Raw genomic sequence first — 17300 nt, 5'->3', positions numbered from 1 at the left:
TTTAATTGGCATGTTTAAATAATTAGTAATTACTGTGATTACTGATATAACTGAGTTTGATCTATCTTGCTATTTGTTCCATCTTCATTTGCTTTTTCTCTTTTTCTGTCTAGTTTTGGATGAGCTATTCTTTATAATTCTATTTTTTCTCCTTTGTTGGTTTTAGAAAGTAAATGGATTTTTAACCAATAATAGCATCTGTCTTTGTTCTGTTAGGAAACAACAATCTTAAGAAAAAATGAAATGGACACATTTATATAAATGCAATTTTAAAATATTTTATTATTTGTTAATATAGTGTTGTAACATTTCATAACATTGCATACTGCTCAAAAGTTGGTTTATTTAGTAGGGTAAGAATACCTTCTCTTCTTACTCCCTAGTCAGAATTTAAAGATACACTATCCTTTTAGAGCTCTATTATATTGGCTCCTAAAATGTCACATTTCATAAAACCATGTAGTGAATAAAGGTTAAGAACAGTTTGATTTCACAGTTTCACAAGCAGCCAGTAGATTGCTGAATTGAGAACCGCAACAAAAATTCACTAAGACTTTTTTATATTTATTTTTCCATAATGCTCCATCTTAAAAGAAGAAAAATATATAAAGGCAAAGGTAATATATGCTTATTTTAGTCCTTTATCCAATAAATCAACCTTTAACTGCAAATAGGTTTTACAGTTGCCAAATGATATGTCAGTTCCGTGCCAGCAGAATTTATTACTTTTTTGCTTTCTTGTTCTGGTGTTACCAGTAAGTTGAACAAATGACACTAAAATTTAAGAACACTATCACTTAAAACGACGTTTTGAAATAAAACATAGTAAAAAGACCACACCAGTCAGTCAAGTGCTTATAAATATAAAACAAGCATAATTGCATAGATTAAATAGGAGAAATTCAGATTCAGACAAAAATAAAACACCAAGTTTAATTAAATAAATGAAAAGGACTCTTTCAAGTATTTTCTTGATATTTGCATTAATGCTACATGCATTCCTCTTTATAACACTTTTTTTGGCATAGTTTATCTTGGATATAAATATAACAAATCTTAGAAAAGCAAGTTAAAAAAGTATTTTTTCCCCCCACAAGGGCCAGTAAAGACTAATGAAAATACATTTTGGAGCATTTTATTTTTTTTCTTTTCTTTCTTTCTTTCTTTCTTTTTTCTTTTTTCCTGGTCAGGGCTCTGCCTGATGAAATATTTTAAATGGTATACTTGAAAAGAGTAGCTATATTTTTGAAGAACTTTAATAACAAAGTATTTGTTAGTCTTGATCCAATAAACTCATAACAATAAGCCAAGTCAAGCCAAGTCAAGAGCTGGTCCCAAATGCTATATAGTGCTCTTTGCAATCAAATATAAAATTAATTACCCAAGTAATATATTCAAGGAAATAAATATAACTGTATTTAAATGCTTATAAAGTATAATCAGAGTCTGTAGAGATATGTTTGTTTTACCGGCAAAATTTAAGTTCCCTTTCATAGGTCATTCTGTGTGTATGCATGAACACACACATATATATATATTTTCCTTCTATAAGAACTATTTTGTTTGAAAAATTTGGCTTAGAAATTTATTATAGTGACTGCAGGGTCCTCAAAATAAAAGGAGGCACAGCTGGTCAGTTTATGAATCATGCTGCATTATCAATTTTAATTGACTAGAAAGAGTAGAATACCCTGTCACCTGATACTTAGAACCATCTGCACCACAAAAAATGTTTATCTGATAAATTCACCATCAATTTGGTAAGCTTTAATATAACCACCCTGTTTTTTTAATACAGATAATGCAAAAGGAAACCATTTTATACTCAACTATATGCCTTCCACTATGAAAAAAGGGGCACAGATACAATCTTCTACTTAGTAATAAAAAAGGGCTGGCAGATGCACTCAGCATTACGAACACCATTTAAACCTGTATTTTACACCTGTACGTTTTAAGTGTCTTGTCAAAAGCTTAGTTTCATGATATGTAATTTACAAAGTGATATATTCTTTAAAAGTACTCCCATACACATTTTCCTCTTGGAACGTGCCGCTGATTTCCAGCAGAAACATTACAAATACTATCATAAATGAAATCTTTCTTTAAAGAACAGACCATGAATCATATCAAAATTGCCTTAGTTCTCATCTTAAAAAGAGTTGTAAACTAAGTTTTAAGTAAGTGTTCTAGGTATATAATTAGACACGTAAATAGCCTATGTACAACTATAAATTAAAAGATTGAGTTCAACAGTAGTTGAACTGTGAGAGTAACGAACACACATATATATGTATAAATAAATATATATATAATTTTTCTATTGAAACCTTTCTTTTAAATTTACAGTTTGAAGAGGTTTTTGCTGTTAAATCATAAAACATACATATTGACCAATCTGACATGAATGTAATCTATGATTCATAACAAGCAGCAGTAGTATGACCCTCTGAGTATTACTAGAAGAAAAAAGTCGATCATAGATTTGAACCATATTAAAGAATCTTTAGCAATTTTCATTATCATCATCATTTAGCATCCAAATGTTAAATGTATTTAATAAAATTTAATACATAGTAAGGTTATTTCTTCAGGATAATTTTGTCATTCAAGTACCTAAACTTATTATTACATAGAAAATGAAACTTTTCAATTGCTGCTCTGAAAAATCAGAGAAATAATTAGTTATTATTTTAGATATGCAGCACTACTTTAGATTCATGATGATATCTCTTTCATGATGCTCTTTAAAACAATGAGTGAAAAACAAACACTGTTTCAAAAATGGTAGCATATTTGGTTGAAATACAAAATATACTAATATACGTAGCACTTATATGTTAAAAACAGAAATATTTAAATGTTTTGTAATCTTTTTATGTGTTCGACATGAAGAACAGCTTCTCTCTTCACAATTGCCACATTTGAATGGATTATCAGTACAATATTTCTTCTGTTTTATAAATAAATCTTATAGGTTTTCTGTTGCAATTTTTTGCAAAGTATAACCTACAGCACAGTGATATATATAATTTAAGGTAATAAATACTTTCACATTCTAATTTAGCATTTGCATTATTTCATGCTTCTGAAGCTTTTTTGTTTTTATTTCTGCTTCAAGATAGAGGTAGATTTAGTAGAGATTGGGTATGTAAGACTTACTGCCAAAATGCAATTATCAATAGGTTTACTGCTAATGTGCAGTTTCCAAGAATGCTTGAAAAAATTCAGAATTACTAAGTAATACTTCACCAAAGTTCTCCTTTTCAAGCTTAAATTACTAAATAATTGCATATTCAATTATTCACAAATAGATACAAAAATCCAAACAATAGCAGATATAAATACAGGCACAACAACAACAAAACTAAAACAACAACAAACTACAATGAAAGGTTGCATCTGAATGGAAATTTTTGTTTCATTTTGCTTTCTAAAAGTGCACCAAATTCTCTTTTCTGTTCTATGTAAAAAAGGAAACATTCTTACTGACGCTGGCAACAAAGAGGAGTTACCTGAAGCTACCCTTTTTAGCCATGAATTTTTTTTCCTCCAGTATGTTAAAGTTGAAATCCATCCATTGGTGCTTCCTGCTGCTGAAATATAAACTGTTGTTGGTTTTCATCCACCTGAGGTACAATGCTGGGGTCATCTTCTTCTACACCAAAGTAATGTTCAATCAGATCAAATGCCTTCTGGTAAATTTCCTGATTTTCATGGCTTTGCAAAAACTCAATTTTATCCAGACCTATTATACAAAGCATATATATAAAAACAAATTATTACTACAATTCCAGTATATGTTTAAATCAAAATAATAAATGAATATCATCTATCACCTCACTGGCAATGGGACTGCGATTTTAATCTAATTGTTGCACATATCGATAGCCATCACTTATGGTTTATACTTCAAGAGAGTATGTGGCAGTGTGATATGAAGAAGGACCATAGGCCTGGGAGTAAGATCACAGACACCACCCTGCTAGGTGTGTGATCTTGGCCAGGTAAGTTCAGTTCTTCTGTTTCTCAACTGTAAAATGGCAGTTTTAGATAAAGTAACTCCACAGATCCTTTCTAGAGTAACTAACATAGCGCAAAAAGGGAAAGCAACAAAACAAATTAAATGAAGAAACTAAAACATGCTGAGCCAGAGAATATCAGTATGAAATAAATGTGTAAAATTTGCAAACCCATACAATAAAAAACATACGGCTGCTGTACGATTTAACAGAATTACAAACTACAATTGAAACTGAAAGGCCTCATTTTGAAAGGATGACGAGAATCTATAGCAATAGATTTTACTGCTTATCAGAAAAAGCTCTACACATAAGTCTGGGTAGTGCTGAAAATATATTTCATTTAATTACAGATAAACCACTTCAATCAGATTATCATAGAATAAAAAAGCAGCAAAGAAGTCATATCTATATACGATCACAGAACAGCTCAAACCCTAGTCTAACTTGGGGTCAAAATAATGACTGTAGTAAGACAATACTCTTAAATCAGTTACTAAATCTTGTATTCATGTAATGTCTTATCCAGTGATGTTATATAATTTGAAAGAAAGACAAAGTGATATCATGGGCTTTAAGAATCAAAAGTAAAAGTCTGAATCAGCCATACAATCTAAGAGGACTTAATACAGAAAAGTGAATATTTAATGCAAATAAAAGAAAATCAATTTAGATTCATGCCTTATCTAAAATAAATTCCATATGATTAAGTTAAAAGTTTTAACAACCTAATTTTTAAAACTTGGCAAATAAAAAAATTAATTTTCATCAAATCTCTGTGGAGGCAATGACTTTGTAAACTTTGAAAGAACAGAAAATTAGACTGAGTTATTTATGTTAAACATAAATGAACATGCGATGTTTTATTAAAATAAAAGAATGTATTCAATGGACGATCTGAAAAAAAAAACAGACCTAGGAAAAAGCCATATAAAAATAAACTACTATAAAATACAATTCAAATTTTTACCAAAAAAAGTCAAATAGATAACCAAAGTATAATAAATATGCAATTTGGATGAGGAAATAGACTAACTCACGAAAAATACATACTACTATCTATAGTAAGTAAACCAAAAAAATGTACATAAAAGCAACTTGTACTATTTTACATCTGCTGAGTCTGCAAAAAAAAAAAAAAAAAAAAAACAAGTATTAGGTTGTAGAATAGATTCATACAATGCCAGTGACTCTGTCAGCAACAGGCCTTTGGAAAGCAAAATGAGAAGACATATCAAAAGCTTAAAAAGAAGTCAGTGCCTAAGACTCAGCAACTGAATTCCTGAAAATTTATGCCCGATATTAATTCCATAAAAGAAATAAATTTATACACAGAAAGATGCTTATTTTGGTATACATAAAGTGATAAACTGAGAACAAACTAATGGTCAACAACAGGTTACGGTTAAATTTCCATTCAAATGGCTAAAACTTCACTCAGTATATAACATTATGGCCAGACAGTGGATCATATCTGTAATCCCAGCACTTTGGGAGGTTGAGGTGGGCGGATCACTTGAGGCCAGGAGCTCGAGACCAGTCTAGCCAACATGGAGAAATCTCATCTCTACTAAAAATGCAAAAATCAGCCGGGCATGGTGGCATGCACCTGTAATCCCAGCGACTCGGGAGGCTGAGGCACATGAATTGCTTGAACCCGGGAGGCGGAGGTTTCAGTGAGCCAAGATCACACCACCGCACTCCAGCCTGGGAGACGGAGTAAAACTGTGTCTCAAAAAAAAAAAAACAAAATTACATATTTATATATACTATATAACATTATGCGGCCATTATAATAAAAATTATGTAGAAATTTAAAATTTCTCCAAATGTTAAAAAGTAGAACATAAAACTATACATACAATACAATTAAGTCAATGTAAAGTATTTGTGCATAAAGACAATGTAAAAAAAGGTAAATAATAAAAATAAATTGTTAGGGTAATAAAATTATGGGTGATATTTTAAAACTTAAAAAAATATATACTGCTTTTACAACAAAAAAAATGTAGGGAACCGGAAGGGGAAAGTATCTATGACAGATAGTTAAGAACTGACTATAATTGCAAATTTTTAACTGATTGCTTACCATATGCTTCTTCAATGAGAGCACAGTATGGATTAATGCCTATTCCATTCTGCTTAGATTCTTGTTCTCCAAGACGTAAAATATTTTCAAGTCCATTTAAAGCCACTTGGACTATTTTGGAGTCCATAACAGTCAAAAGATCACAAAGTGGTTTAATGCAGCCTAAGGCTACCAAATACCTTCAGATTAATTTAAAAGACAAGAAATGGGAAAAAAGATTTAAAAAAACTTAAGTACTGTTTGTAACAATAACGCAAAAATATTTTTCATAGTGAAATGTTATATAAGCAATTAAGAAAAAGTATTCCTATACAAATGTAAACATTACACATATTTAAATTCTCACGTAGGAAACTTAAAATTTTCTTTACTCAACTATTCTCTAATTTAACATACTTAGCAATAAATGATCTTGCAAAGACTATAAAATACACACACAAACTGGAACTTGGGCCTGTTTTTCATGGTGCTCATCTGAGCACTAAACGTAGGTTCGAAAGGTTTTTGTTTGTTTGTTTGTTTTTTAAAGGCAAGCCCACACACACATACACACACACACACACACACACACACACACACACACAGAGGTCATATGGGGGTAGATAGAAATGGAAAGAAAGAAAAGACATCTAAATTAAACTTGAGAAAATTTCCCATAAAAGCAATCACAGCTAATGTTCTAAAACATATGCTGTGTTTCAGAAGCACAGAAGGCCTGAGGAACAAAACAGGCTCTCTTGTGAATAATTTTCATAAATAATATTCACAAAAAAAATCCCATTAATTTCTGAATGCGTGTCCTTTTCTAGTTATTGGCTGGTTTTCTGTACTCTATAATGTAAATTAAGTAACTGATTTGTTCACTTGGCAAACAGTCCATATTAAGTACAAAGGTTAAAAACATACTATGAAGCCAGGCTGTGTGCCTTCAAGTCCCAATTCCACTCCTTATTAGTTTTGTGACCTTGAGCAATTACTCTGTGTCTCAGTTTCCCCATCTTAAAAATGGGAATAATAATAGTACCAACTTCAGAGAGTTGTTGTAGGAACACAATAGACATTTAATAAAAGTTTCTGTCCCTCTTAAAAAAAAAAAGTTCATACCTTCACTGGAGCACTCATTTGTCCTATACTGTACTGTAATTGATCAAAAATATCTGTTGAATGAATAACTGCCTCACAGTTAAGAGATTAAAGGAGATAAAATACATGAAAGTACCTGATACATTGCTGGTGCTCAATAACTGAAATGACTTATTTAGCGCAATAACTGGCAATAGAAGGCACTCAACTAGTGGTATGGATGCAGAACTTAATCTGAGATCAAGAGGTCTTTTCCCATATATGCAGACTTAATGAAATGATTAAAGTGGTTAGAAAAATAATTATCTCAGTTTGGGTACTTGATCCATACTAATAAATTAAAGGAATAATATACATAATAGATATAACCACAAAAATTAATTGAAAAAATACAACTATTTGCAAGTGAACAAACTTGCAGCCCAAATAAAATAAAAATAACATCAGCATTAACAAAATACAAAATAGAACAAAGGAAGGGTGTTGATTTATTACTGCTTGTATCCATGACACAAAGTGGAAATACTGATTAAAGCAAAGAGAATAGAAAATAAAAGGCAGAGACAGATGTTACCAATATACAGCGATACAAATTTGAGAGAGCAAGATAATACTACAAATGAAGGCAATAAAAGACAATTTAACAATAGGTAGATTTCAAAATCATGTGATTTATAAAATAGCATTGTAATTTGACTTCATTTATAAATTGAAAAATAAATCAAATATGCATTAGAAAATATTTTCTAAGAAGTCTAGTTTCATGGAGGGATCCTCCAAACAAGACAATTCTGTAGAAGTAAAGCTTTTAATAGAGGTGTAAGTGAAACTTCGCTATGTCAGATAAAAAAGAGTGAAAGTACATGATAAAAAGAGATTCAGGAATCAATACTGATAATAAAAAGTATGATGATTACAAATAATAATAATAGTAGCTATTCTTAGTTATTATCTATTAGTTATTAATAACATGTTTAGGAACTGTGCTGACACTTCAAAGACATAAATTTCACTTAACTATCAAGATACAGTCCCTCAGTTTCATCGGAGATTGGTTCCAGGACACCCTTCCTCTCAACACCAAAATCCACAGATGCTCAATTCCTTTATATAAAATGGCATACTATTTGCATACAACCTACGCATATCTTTCCATGTATTTGAAATCATCTTTAGATTAGTTATAATACTTAAAACAATGTAATTGCTACGTTACTAATTGTTGTATTGTTTTTAAATTTGTATTATTTTGTATTGTTGTATTGGCATTTTTTACTGTTTTTTTCTTATTTAATATTTTTGACCTGCAGGTGGTTGAATCCACAGATGCAAAACCCAAGTATATGGAAGGCTGACTATACTACCATTATTATTTGTTACTGGAACTCATTTTTTAAAATGAAGAAACTAGATTAGAGGGGTTAAATGACTTTGTCAAGACCACACAACTTTTACTGAAGGAGCAGGATTTGAAATCAGGCTGACTTAAAAGCCCATGCACTTATTATTTATATTGTCGGCAGAATAAATAAATTTAAAAAGCTTAGACTCAAAAAGCTAATATTTAAAAAAGGTAACTAGTATAGAAAAATAAAAGTAAGATACTATCCATAGGCAAGGCTAACAATCAATGAGGAGCAGAACGTCACCATATAAACAGTGTCTATCTCACTTTTTACTTAAAGTGGATATTCAAATTTATTAGCCATTTCTATATAATAAAGCTATATTTTTGCGATTAAAAAATATTTAATGCCCATGACAGTGTACTCTGCAAATTAACATAGATTGTTCCCATTTGGATTTTTAATCTCTGATTTTTCATAAGCAGCCTATCAAGGAGAATGATGTTATATTTTAAATGAAGAAAAAAAAAAAAACCATTGTGAATGAGTAACTGATATAATACATGCCGTCATTTCATATTATCAAACTGACTTAGAAATAATACTTTAGTTGCATCGTAAATAAAAATATGCTTTATTTCAACTTTTGTCTCATTTACATTTAAAAAACAATTAAAAAGTTTATATCATACCTTATTTGCTCTGGAGTACCTCCTGATGTTGCATTAGTTATAGCCCAAGCTGCTTCTTTTCTGGTACGAAACTCTGCTTTCTGAAGAATCTCAATCAAAACAGGAAAAATATTTGCATCTATAACAGCCTGAGAGGGGGAAAAATATATAATCAGTACAAATACTGTCTCTAAAATATTACCAGTAAAAAAAATCTTGAAACTCAATGGCTTCAAAATGTCAAGGTTTTTGGAAATACTTTTCCAAGAATTTTTAATTTCTATTCTGTCAGCAAACTTTCAAACATTTTTCTTTTTACATAGGAAATTGGCTTTTTAAAGACTGGAGAATAACAAAATATAAATTTTAGAGATGATAAAGCACAAGGCATGTGATTGATCAAAATGGATAAGTAATCACTGACACAAGAAGCTTGATAGGACCCTAATAAATCATTAAAAGCTTTGAGAGGAAGATTATTGCATAATTTATTTAAAACTAATGCAAAAAATATATATTTCTAAAGACAAACCATTATGTGTCAGGCACTATGCTAAACACGCGCACACACACACACACACACACACACACTTGCTATACTTCACTAGAATACTACAAGTAAATGTTGTTATTTTAGAGGAGGAAAGGCTATGTTCTTTAAAATACTTTTTGGTATCTTTTTTAAAAGGAATCTTTTTTAGTAACTCAATAAAAAACATTTAAAAAGTGTTAACTTTTGTCCAAACTGGTTTCTTAGACCTTGCTGTTCTATTCTCAGATCTGGAGGGTAGTTACCTGAATCTGAGCTCTATTTCCAGCAGTGATGTTAGAAACAGTCCAGCAGGCTTCTTTTCTAATTGACTCCTTTGGGCTACTCAATAAATGTAAGAGACAGGGTAATGCAGAACAATTCAAAATTACCTAAAACAAGTTAGAAATGGAAACAAAAAGTTTTATAGTAAATAACCTATGTGAAAATCTACTAATGAATTATTTAGATGTACAAAAAAATTCTAGAAAATGAAATAAAGAAAGGAAAAATTCCTCCCAAAGGAAAATTTGCTGTCTTCTATACTTCTGCTATTGATAAACCTAGTCTCATGCCACTATAAGGAAGTGTCCTGTTCTCAACCCAATAAAATGAAAATCAGAAGTGTATCCTTCATATTTACAAATGTTCTAAGAGTTCAACTGATAAAACTGAAAAAAGATTTGGTGACTTGAGGTCAGGATCCAACCTCTAGTTTTGCCAAATGAATTGTTGAAAAAATATATATATATCATACAGTCTGAAAAAAATCTAAATCTACAATCATTAAAAACATTAGCATGGAGAATCAATTGGCTTCATAAAATTTTTTACTATCTTACTCTTCTTCCGTAAACAAGTATATTCTGCATTGTCCCTTTATATTCTTTATTCCATTGCAAGATTAATTATGTTCCTATATTCAAAATACTCCAATGATTTACATTAAATTCATCTGGTGAAGAAGTATGGAGCAGTGCACCGGAAATCCAACTGAAAATTACAGTATATGTCTAGAATGGCATTTTCATTTAAAGAGCTATATTAAATGAATAACTGTCAATTACTAAAGAGCAACTGTTTAATAACTTTGATTAGTATCCAAATAGGCCTTTAAAAGGATGAAACTGAAAGAAAATATGTAAGTTAGAATAAAAAATATACTGTAAAGCAGTAAACAAAGGAGAATCTAACATGTTAAATAATTTAAGTTTCTCTATCATCAAGAAAGACTGTGCTGGGCATAGTGACTCATGTCTGTAAGTCATACGTTGAGACGCCAAAGCAGGAGGATTGCTTGAGCTCAGGAATTTGAGACCAACCTGGGCAACACAGCAAGACCCTGTCCCTAAAAAAATAAAAAAATTAGCCAGGTGTGGTGGTGCACACCTGTGGTCCCAACTACTTGGAAGGCTGAGGCAGGAGGACTGCTTGAGCCGGGAGGACTGCTTAAGCCAGGGAGGCAAAGGCTGCAGTGAGTCACGATCACACCACTGCACCCCAGCCTAGGGGAAAGAGCAATATCCTGTCTCTAACTAACTAACTAAATAAATAAATAAATAATAAGATTGTAACCCAAATCTGGCTGGAGTCGATCTTGACAGCATATCTTCTTTGACATCTCACCATCCTCCAAGACATAGATATAGACACACACACAATTATGGTGATGCTAAAATCTTGATTAATATGTAATCAAGTTGTAAGAGACATAAATTTTTTTAAGTCCCTTATGTTAACAACTTATGATACTCAAGTTTGAACTCACCTGTGTTTGAATATCATCACCAGTCACAATATTACCAACTGCCCTTAATGCAGGTGATACAACTTTATAATCATTGTGCCTAAAAATAATAAAAACATGAACCTAAATACTAGTAAGAATTTAAAATTTACACAAAAGTTACCACAATACTACAAACTCCTGCAGGGTGTTCAGCAAAGATCCCATTGAAGTTTTACTAATTATTCTGATAACCTTTGTAACAAAGGATCTAATCCAGGATCATTCACTACAGCCAGTTTTCATGTCTCTCCAGTCTCTCCAGAATGGTTTCTCAGTCTTCCCTTGATTTTCACGATTTTGCCATTTTTGAAGATCATAAGCCCGTTATTTGGGTTTATCCAATGTTTTTCATGATTAAGACCCAGGTTATATGCTTTGGCTGGGGGATATCATAAGTGCTATAATCTTTTCATTACATCCCAGTCTGTTTTTTCCCATTATATTGGTACTGAATTCTGGTCACTAATTACAATGATGTCTGCTAGACTTTTCCACTTTACCATTATTGTTTTCCCGTTTATAATTAATATAATTAATATTTTGCAACAAAATACTTTGAGATAATGCAAAATCCCACTCCTTAACCTACTTTTGCCACTAGGTTTTAGCATCACTTGATGCTTATTCTGAAGCATTGGTAATTATTAGTATTATTACCAGTGATGTATTTCTAATACTATCATTCCAACTACATGCTTTAATGTGGACTTATGGGTTTCGTATTTTATTCAATAAAATATACATTAATATAATTTATTTCAAAGCACAAATTGTCCCAGGTTTGGACAGTGAGAACCCCTTCAAATAGGCTTCTGTGTCCTTTTGACATCTGTGCATTATTTGAGCACTCATTACTTCCTGTATTCATCTTACATTTTCTCAGTCCCAGCCCTGAAACCAGTCATTTCTCCAAGAATCTTGGTTCCTTTTAATGGAGAGTAGTGTTTAGAAACTTCAATTTGAACTTCAGTTTCCTTAGCTTATTAATGTAGAAGTGTTACTGCTCCCAGGCCCTTCAAGAGGATGCACACACACACTTACACACATATATATTTACTTCTATACCTAGCTATGTTAAGAGCCATGAGTTCACACTGATATTTTTAGTTCTAATCTAAAATCATTAAATTATTCAGGCTTTCTCCTCTTCCATATTTTTATCTCTATTCTCTGATAACAGGAAATAGCTTCTATTTTCCTAACCTCCCTATATCAGCCAATCTTTTAACTCAGCTAGACTGGTATCCCACGATGTGCTGGCTCCAAGCCCTGCTCCAGTCTGCTTATCTGCTCACCCCAGTGGGTGTCATTATCAAGTTTAGGCCCTGATCCCCGCTGCTGAACCTGCATGCCCACCCTCCTCTGATGCTGTCCTCATGCTGGGACCCCAACTCCTTATCAGACCTCGCTTTGTGCCATCTACCTTGTTTGGGCCTACAATGGCTTCTTGACAAAAGAAGAAAGGAAGGAAGATAATACATTTTTTAAAGAAGGTAAGAAGATGAAGTTATGAAGTTACAACATCTTTTTAAAACAAGTTTTCTGAAATGTTTTTAACTTCTTTGTATAGAAAAGCTGTTCTTTTTCAGGAAAATAGCTATAACAGCCCAGCAAAGAGAAACATGTTGTCTTCAATAGAGATGAAATACTAAATGGTTTTCACTACATGGACTTTTACTCAAATTAATTATTATAATGAAAAATAAACTAGAGGATTCGTTCTGTGAGAGGAGAAACTATGTTCTATACTTAACAATGTCTCACACAACACCTTAGCAGATAACAGGCATTCCATAAACACTTATTAAATTAAGTTTCTCTAACTCATAAAGAGATCACATTAAACTAAGGAAATTCATTTAGAAAATAATTAGTCCCAACTACAGGCCATAAGTTCCAAATTTTAGGGTCAACTTTCTAGGATTGTGTCTATTCTGTTAAGTGTAGAGTCAGTAGCTTTTTAATTTTCCCTGAAGACAGTGACTCTTGAGATATTTACAAAGCTATTACTTGAATTGCTAATTTTAATCCCAATCATACAATTATTAAGCATAAATTATTTATAGTTACATCAAAAGTTCCACCAATCTTCGACAGACTCCAGAATCAATGACTGCTTGAATTTTATCATTGGGTCCATCAGAGAGATAAGAAAGAGCCCAACACACGTCTGCTAACACATCTGGGTCACTGCTAAACAACAGTCGTGACAGGACATTTAAGCAAGGTGAAACCTGTAAGGGAAGAAAGAGCATATTTAAATTTTTTCTCTATTTAAAACCAAGTTTCCTCAGAAAAATATAGAAATTAATTTTTAAAAAAATTTAATGTTATAAAAATTTATACTGTTTTAAAATTATAATCAGATATATGAATATGAAGCTGATTATGACTACTGTTAATCCTATATTGAATCAGATATGTAGTAAAATTTGTTTTAAAAAATAGTAAAATATTTGGGATCTCTTGTCTGTGTCTAAATCATACACTCCCACAAAAAAAGCATACCAAAACTGGTAAGTTCAAAAGTGCTAGTTAAGTGTTTGCTATGAGGATCACAGAATATAATCTAACTTTAATGAGCCTCACTTTACTCATTACATGTACTTATCTGGAAATAAATCTACTAATCATTTGAGGAACTAAGGTACAGAAAGTACAAAAATAAATATATTTGTGAAGGGTACTCAAGTGGAAGTCATTAATAAACTATTACACTGATAAGAATGCATGTAGCACCTAAGAACAGTGCCTGACATAGAGTAGCCACTCAAATGTTGGCCTTTTTTTTAACTCCCATGATCACTATTGATGCTATGTTCCTTAAAGTTGTTTTTTTTAAAATAAGCAACCTAACATATCCCTTAGTCTTTCTCCTCAGTTAAGAACTATGTTAAGCTGGGCACGGTGGCTCACGCCTGTAATCTTAGCACTTTGGGAGGCCGAGGCGGGTAGATAACCTGAGGTCAGGAGTTCAAGACCAGCCTGACCAACATGGAGAAACCCCATCTCTACTAAAAAAAAAAAAAAAGAACTATGTTATATGTTATGTACCCCACAAATAAAAAGTGATGACATTTTTCTTAAATGTTCTAATATTTTAGATGACTTTTCCCTTTAACCATATTTTAAAGATTATCAGTATATAAACCATTCTCTTCTGAAAGCAGTTACCATCTCTGCTGGGCCTGTCTTCTAAAGATGATTTTCAAGATTATCAATATATAAACTATCATCTTCTGAAAGTAGTTACTGTCTCTGCTGGGCCTGTCCTCTAAAGATGACCCTAGGACTCATGTACACACATCAGTTAGCCTACAAAATAGGTATGTCCATCTGTTAGTGGGCAAATAAAATCAGCACAACTGGATCCCTCTCCAACCATCAAGCTTCCACCCTTGCCAATCACCTCTTCCTTGAACAGAGAAATCAGGGTTTGTTTTTCTTTTTTTGTTTTGTTTTTTTTTTTTGTTTTTGAGACAAGGTCTTACTCTGTTGCCCAAGCTGGAGTACAACCTCCACCTCCTGGGCTCAAGCAATCCTCCAGCCTCAGCCTCCTGAGTAGCTGGGATTATAGGTGTGAGCCACCATACACAGCTAATTTTTGTACACACAGGGTTTCACCATGTTGCCTAGGCTGGTCTAGAACTCCTGTGCTCAAAACAATCCGCCCACCTCAACCTCCCAAAGTGCTGGGATAACAGGCGTGAGCCACCATGCCCAGCCAAATATCAGGTTTTTAAAGCAAATATAAAGTATGTTAAAAAAAAATTAATATAGCTGACATATGTCTTTTCACTGAGTTAAAAAACAATGAACTAATACATATTTCCAGTATTAAGTGAGCAAAGTAAAAACATTTCTGTCCCAGTATCTTCTCAGGAAAAAAGAAAAGAAACAGAAGTACAAATTCCAACTCTGAAAAGGCCAGTAGACATTAATAATCCTGTCCACAATATATAAAGACAAAAGTGAATAAAGAAACAGTAACTGACTTAGGAGAGAAAAGTGGAACCTTAATGCCAGGAGAGAGAACTACCAATAAGAGGAAAGCTAATTTATCTCCCCACCATCACCTCCAAATGCTTAGAAATCAGAGGCATCAGGTATCACAGACGGCAGGGGAAATGGTACTAAAATAGAGGAAGAGATTAAAAATCTGACAAGCAGCAGGTTAGACTTTGGGTCCCTACTACAAAGGTAGGTGACTAGCATTCTCAATGCTACCAAAGACTGGAAGTTTATTTGAAGGAGAAACTGGACAACAAAATGTGAATCACAGAAACTGAACTTCGGGATATAAAGCACAGTGGAGGTTGAAATGAAGTACTAGACTAGAAAGTAGGAGATAAGTGTAAGTCTGCATACTGACTACTGAAAACCTCTAGCTCTCTTCCAATACTCAGTTCCCAGATGTTTATTATTTGTATTTTTTTATTTTTGAGACAGGGTCTTGCTCTGTTGCCCAAGCTGGAGGTACAATGGCATGATCACAGCTCACTGCTGTCTCAACCTCCCAGGCTCAAGCAATCCTTCCATCTCAGCCTCCTGAGTAGCTGGGAGTACAGGCATGCACTACCACACTCGGCTAATTTTTTTTATTTTCTGTAGAGACAGGTTCTTACAATGTTGCCCAGGCTGGCCTTGAACCCCTGGGCTCAAACGATCCTCTCACCTCAGCCTCCCAAAGTGCTGAGATTACAGCATGAGACACAGTGCCCAGCTGCGGGATATTTAGTAGCCAGGTATGTTACCTACTCTATACCTCAACCCAATCTACCCATCTTCCAGCAAGAGGATGGAAAATCTGTCTCTGAAAGAACTGAATGGTCTCTGAAGAGAGACTGAAATTTAGTGTTCCTCAAAGAAAACATGGTTTTGCTGCCCAATTATCCTACAATGAAGTCCATTTATACACTCATCTTCCAATTAGCTTTTTAGTTTCTTCGGAAGTTTGTTCAAAGATCACCAGATAAATGAAGATTATCACATTAAAGTGATTAAGACAAACCACAAACAAAACAAAAAAAGCACAAAGAAACAGAGACACCAAAAAACAAACAAAAACACTATAAATCCTTAGATATGACAATTTGCTGAGTCCATAAAAGAATAGAATTCTACCTAAAGATGAGCAACCAGAGAGTAAGAAAACTAATTATTGAAAAGATAAAATATGATTGTAGAAATGAAAATGTCTGGCCTGGCGTGGTGGCTCACGCCTGTAATCCCAGCACTTTGGAAGGCTGAGATGCGCAGATCACCTGAGGTCAGGAGCTCAAGACCAGCCTGGCCAACATGGTGAAACTCTGTCTCTACTAAAAATATAAAAATTAGCCAGGCGTGGTGGCAGGTGTCTGTAATCCCAGCTACTTGGGAGGCTGAGGCAGGAGAATTGCTTGAACCCGGGAGGCAGAGGTTGCAGTGAGCTGAGATCACACCACCGCACTCCAGCATGAGCGACACAGCGAAACTCCATCTCAAAAAAAAAAGGAAAAAAAACAAAAGAAAATTTCAAAAAAAGTGAATGATTAAAAAACAAATCTCTCATATAAAATTACAGAAAATGTACTTAACAAACAAGTCTTAAGCCCCAAAATGTGATATTATTTCATAAGTTTGGAATACATAAGTAAACAACAGACAAAGTTTCCCTTAGGAGTTCACATTTTAGTGGAAGATTTTTAAAAATTAAAATACATATATAAGGGCCAGGCATGGTGGCTCACACTTGAAATGCCAGCACTTTGGGAGGCCGAGGCGGGCAGATT

At 33.0% G+C, this 17300-nt stretch overlaps 1 protein-coding gene across 2 annotated transcripts in view; it reads right to left on the bottom strand.

Moving 5' to 3' along the window:
* Positions 1 to 1120: 1120 nt before the first annotated feature.
* KPNA5 (karyopherin alpha 5 (importin alpha 6)) overlaps positions 1121 to 17300 on the bottom strand; it is a 52635-nt gene continuing 36455 nt past the window's right edge. For both annotated transcript variants that reach the window (XM_011935065.1, XM_011935067.1), the window contains 6 exons: positions 13600 to 13763; positions 11509 to 11587; positions 10007 to 10132; positions 9233 to 9360; positions 6112 to 6290; positions 1121 to 3748 (listed from right to left, as the gene is read on the bottom strand). In XM_011935065.1, coding sequence (XP_011790455.1) covers positions 3561 to 3748; positions 6112 to 6290; positions 9233 to 9360; positions 10007 to 10132; positions 11509 to 11587; positions 13600 to 13763 — 864 coding nt within the window. In that variant the 3' untranslated portion in view covers positions 1121 to 3560. The remainder of the gene's footprint in view (positions 3749 to 6111; positions 6291 to 9232; positions 9361 to 10006; positions 10133 to 11508; positions 11588 to 13599; positions 13764 to 17300) is intronic.

This window comes from Colobus angolensis, unplaced genomic scaffold (assembly GCF_000951035.1).
Source record: "Colobus angolensis palliatus isolate OR3802 unplaced genomic scaffold, Cang.pa_1.0 Scaffold14, whole genome shotgun sequence".
Taxonomy (NCBI): Eukaryota; Metazoa; Chordata; class Mammalia; order Primates; family Cercopithecidae; genus Colobus; species Colobus angolensis.
Note: the sequence above shows the minus strand (reverse complement) of the source record. Positions and strands in the feature narration are given on the sequence as shown.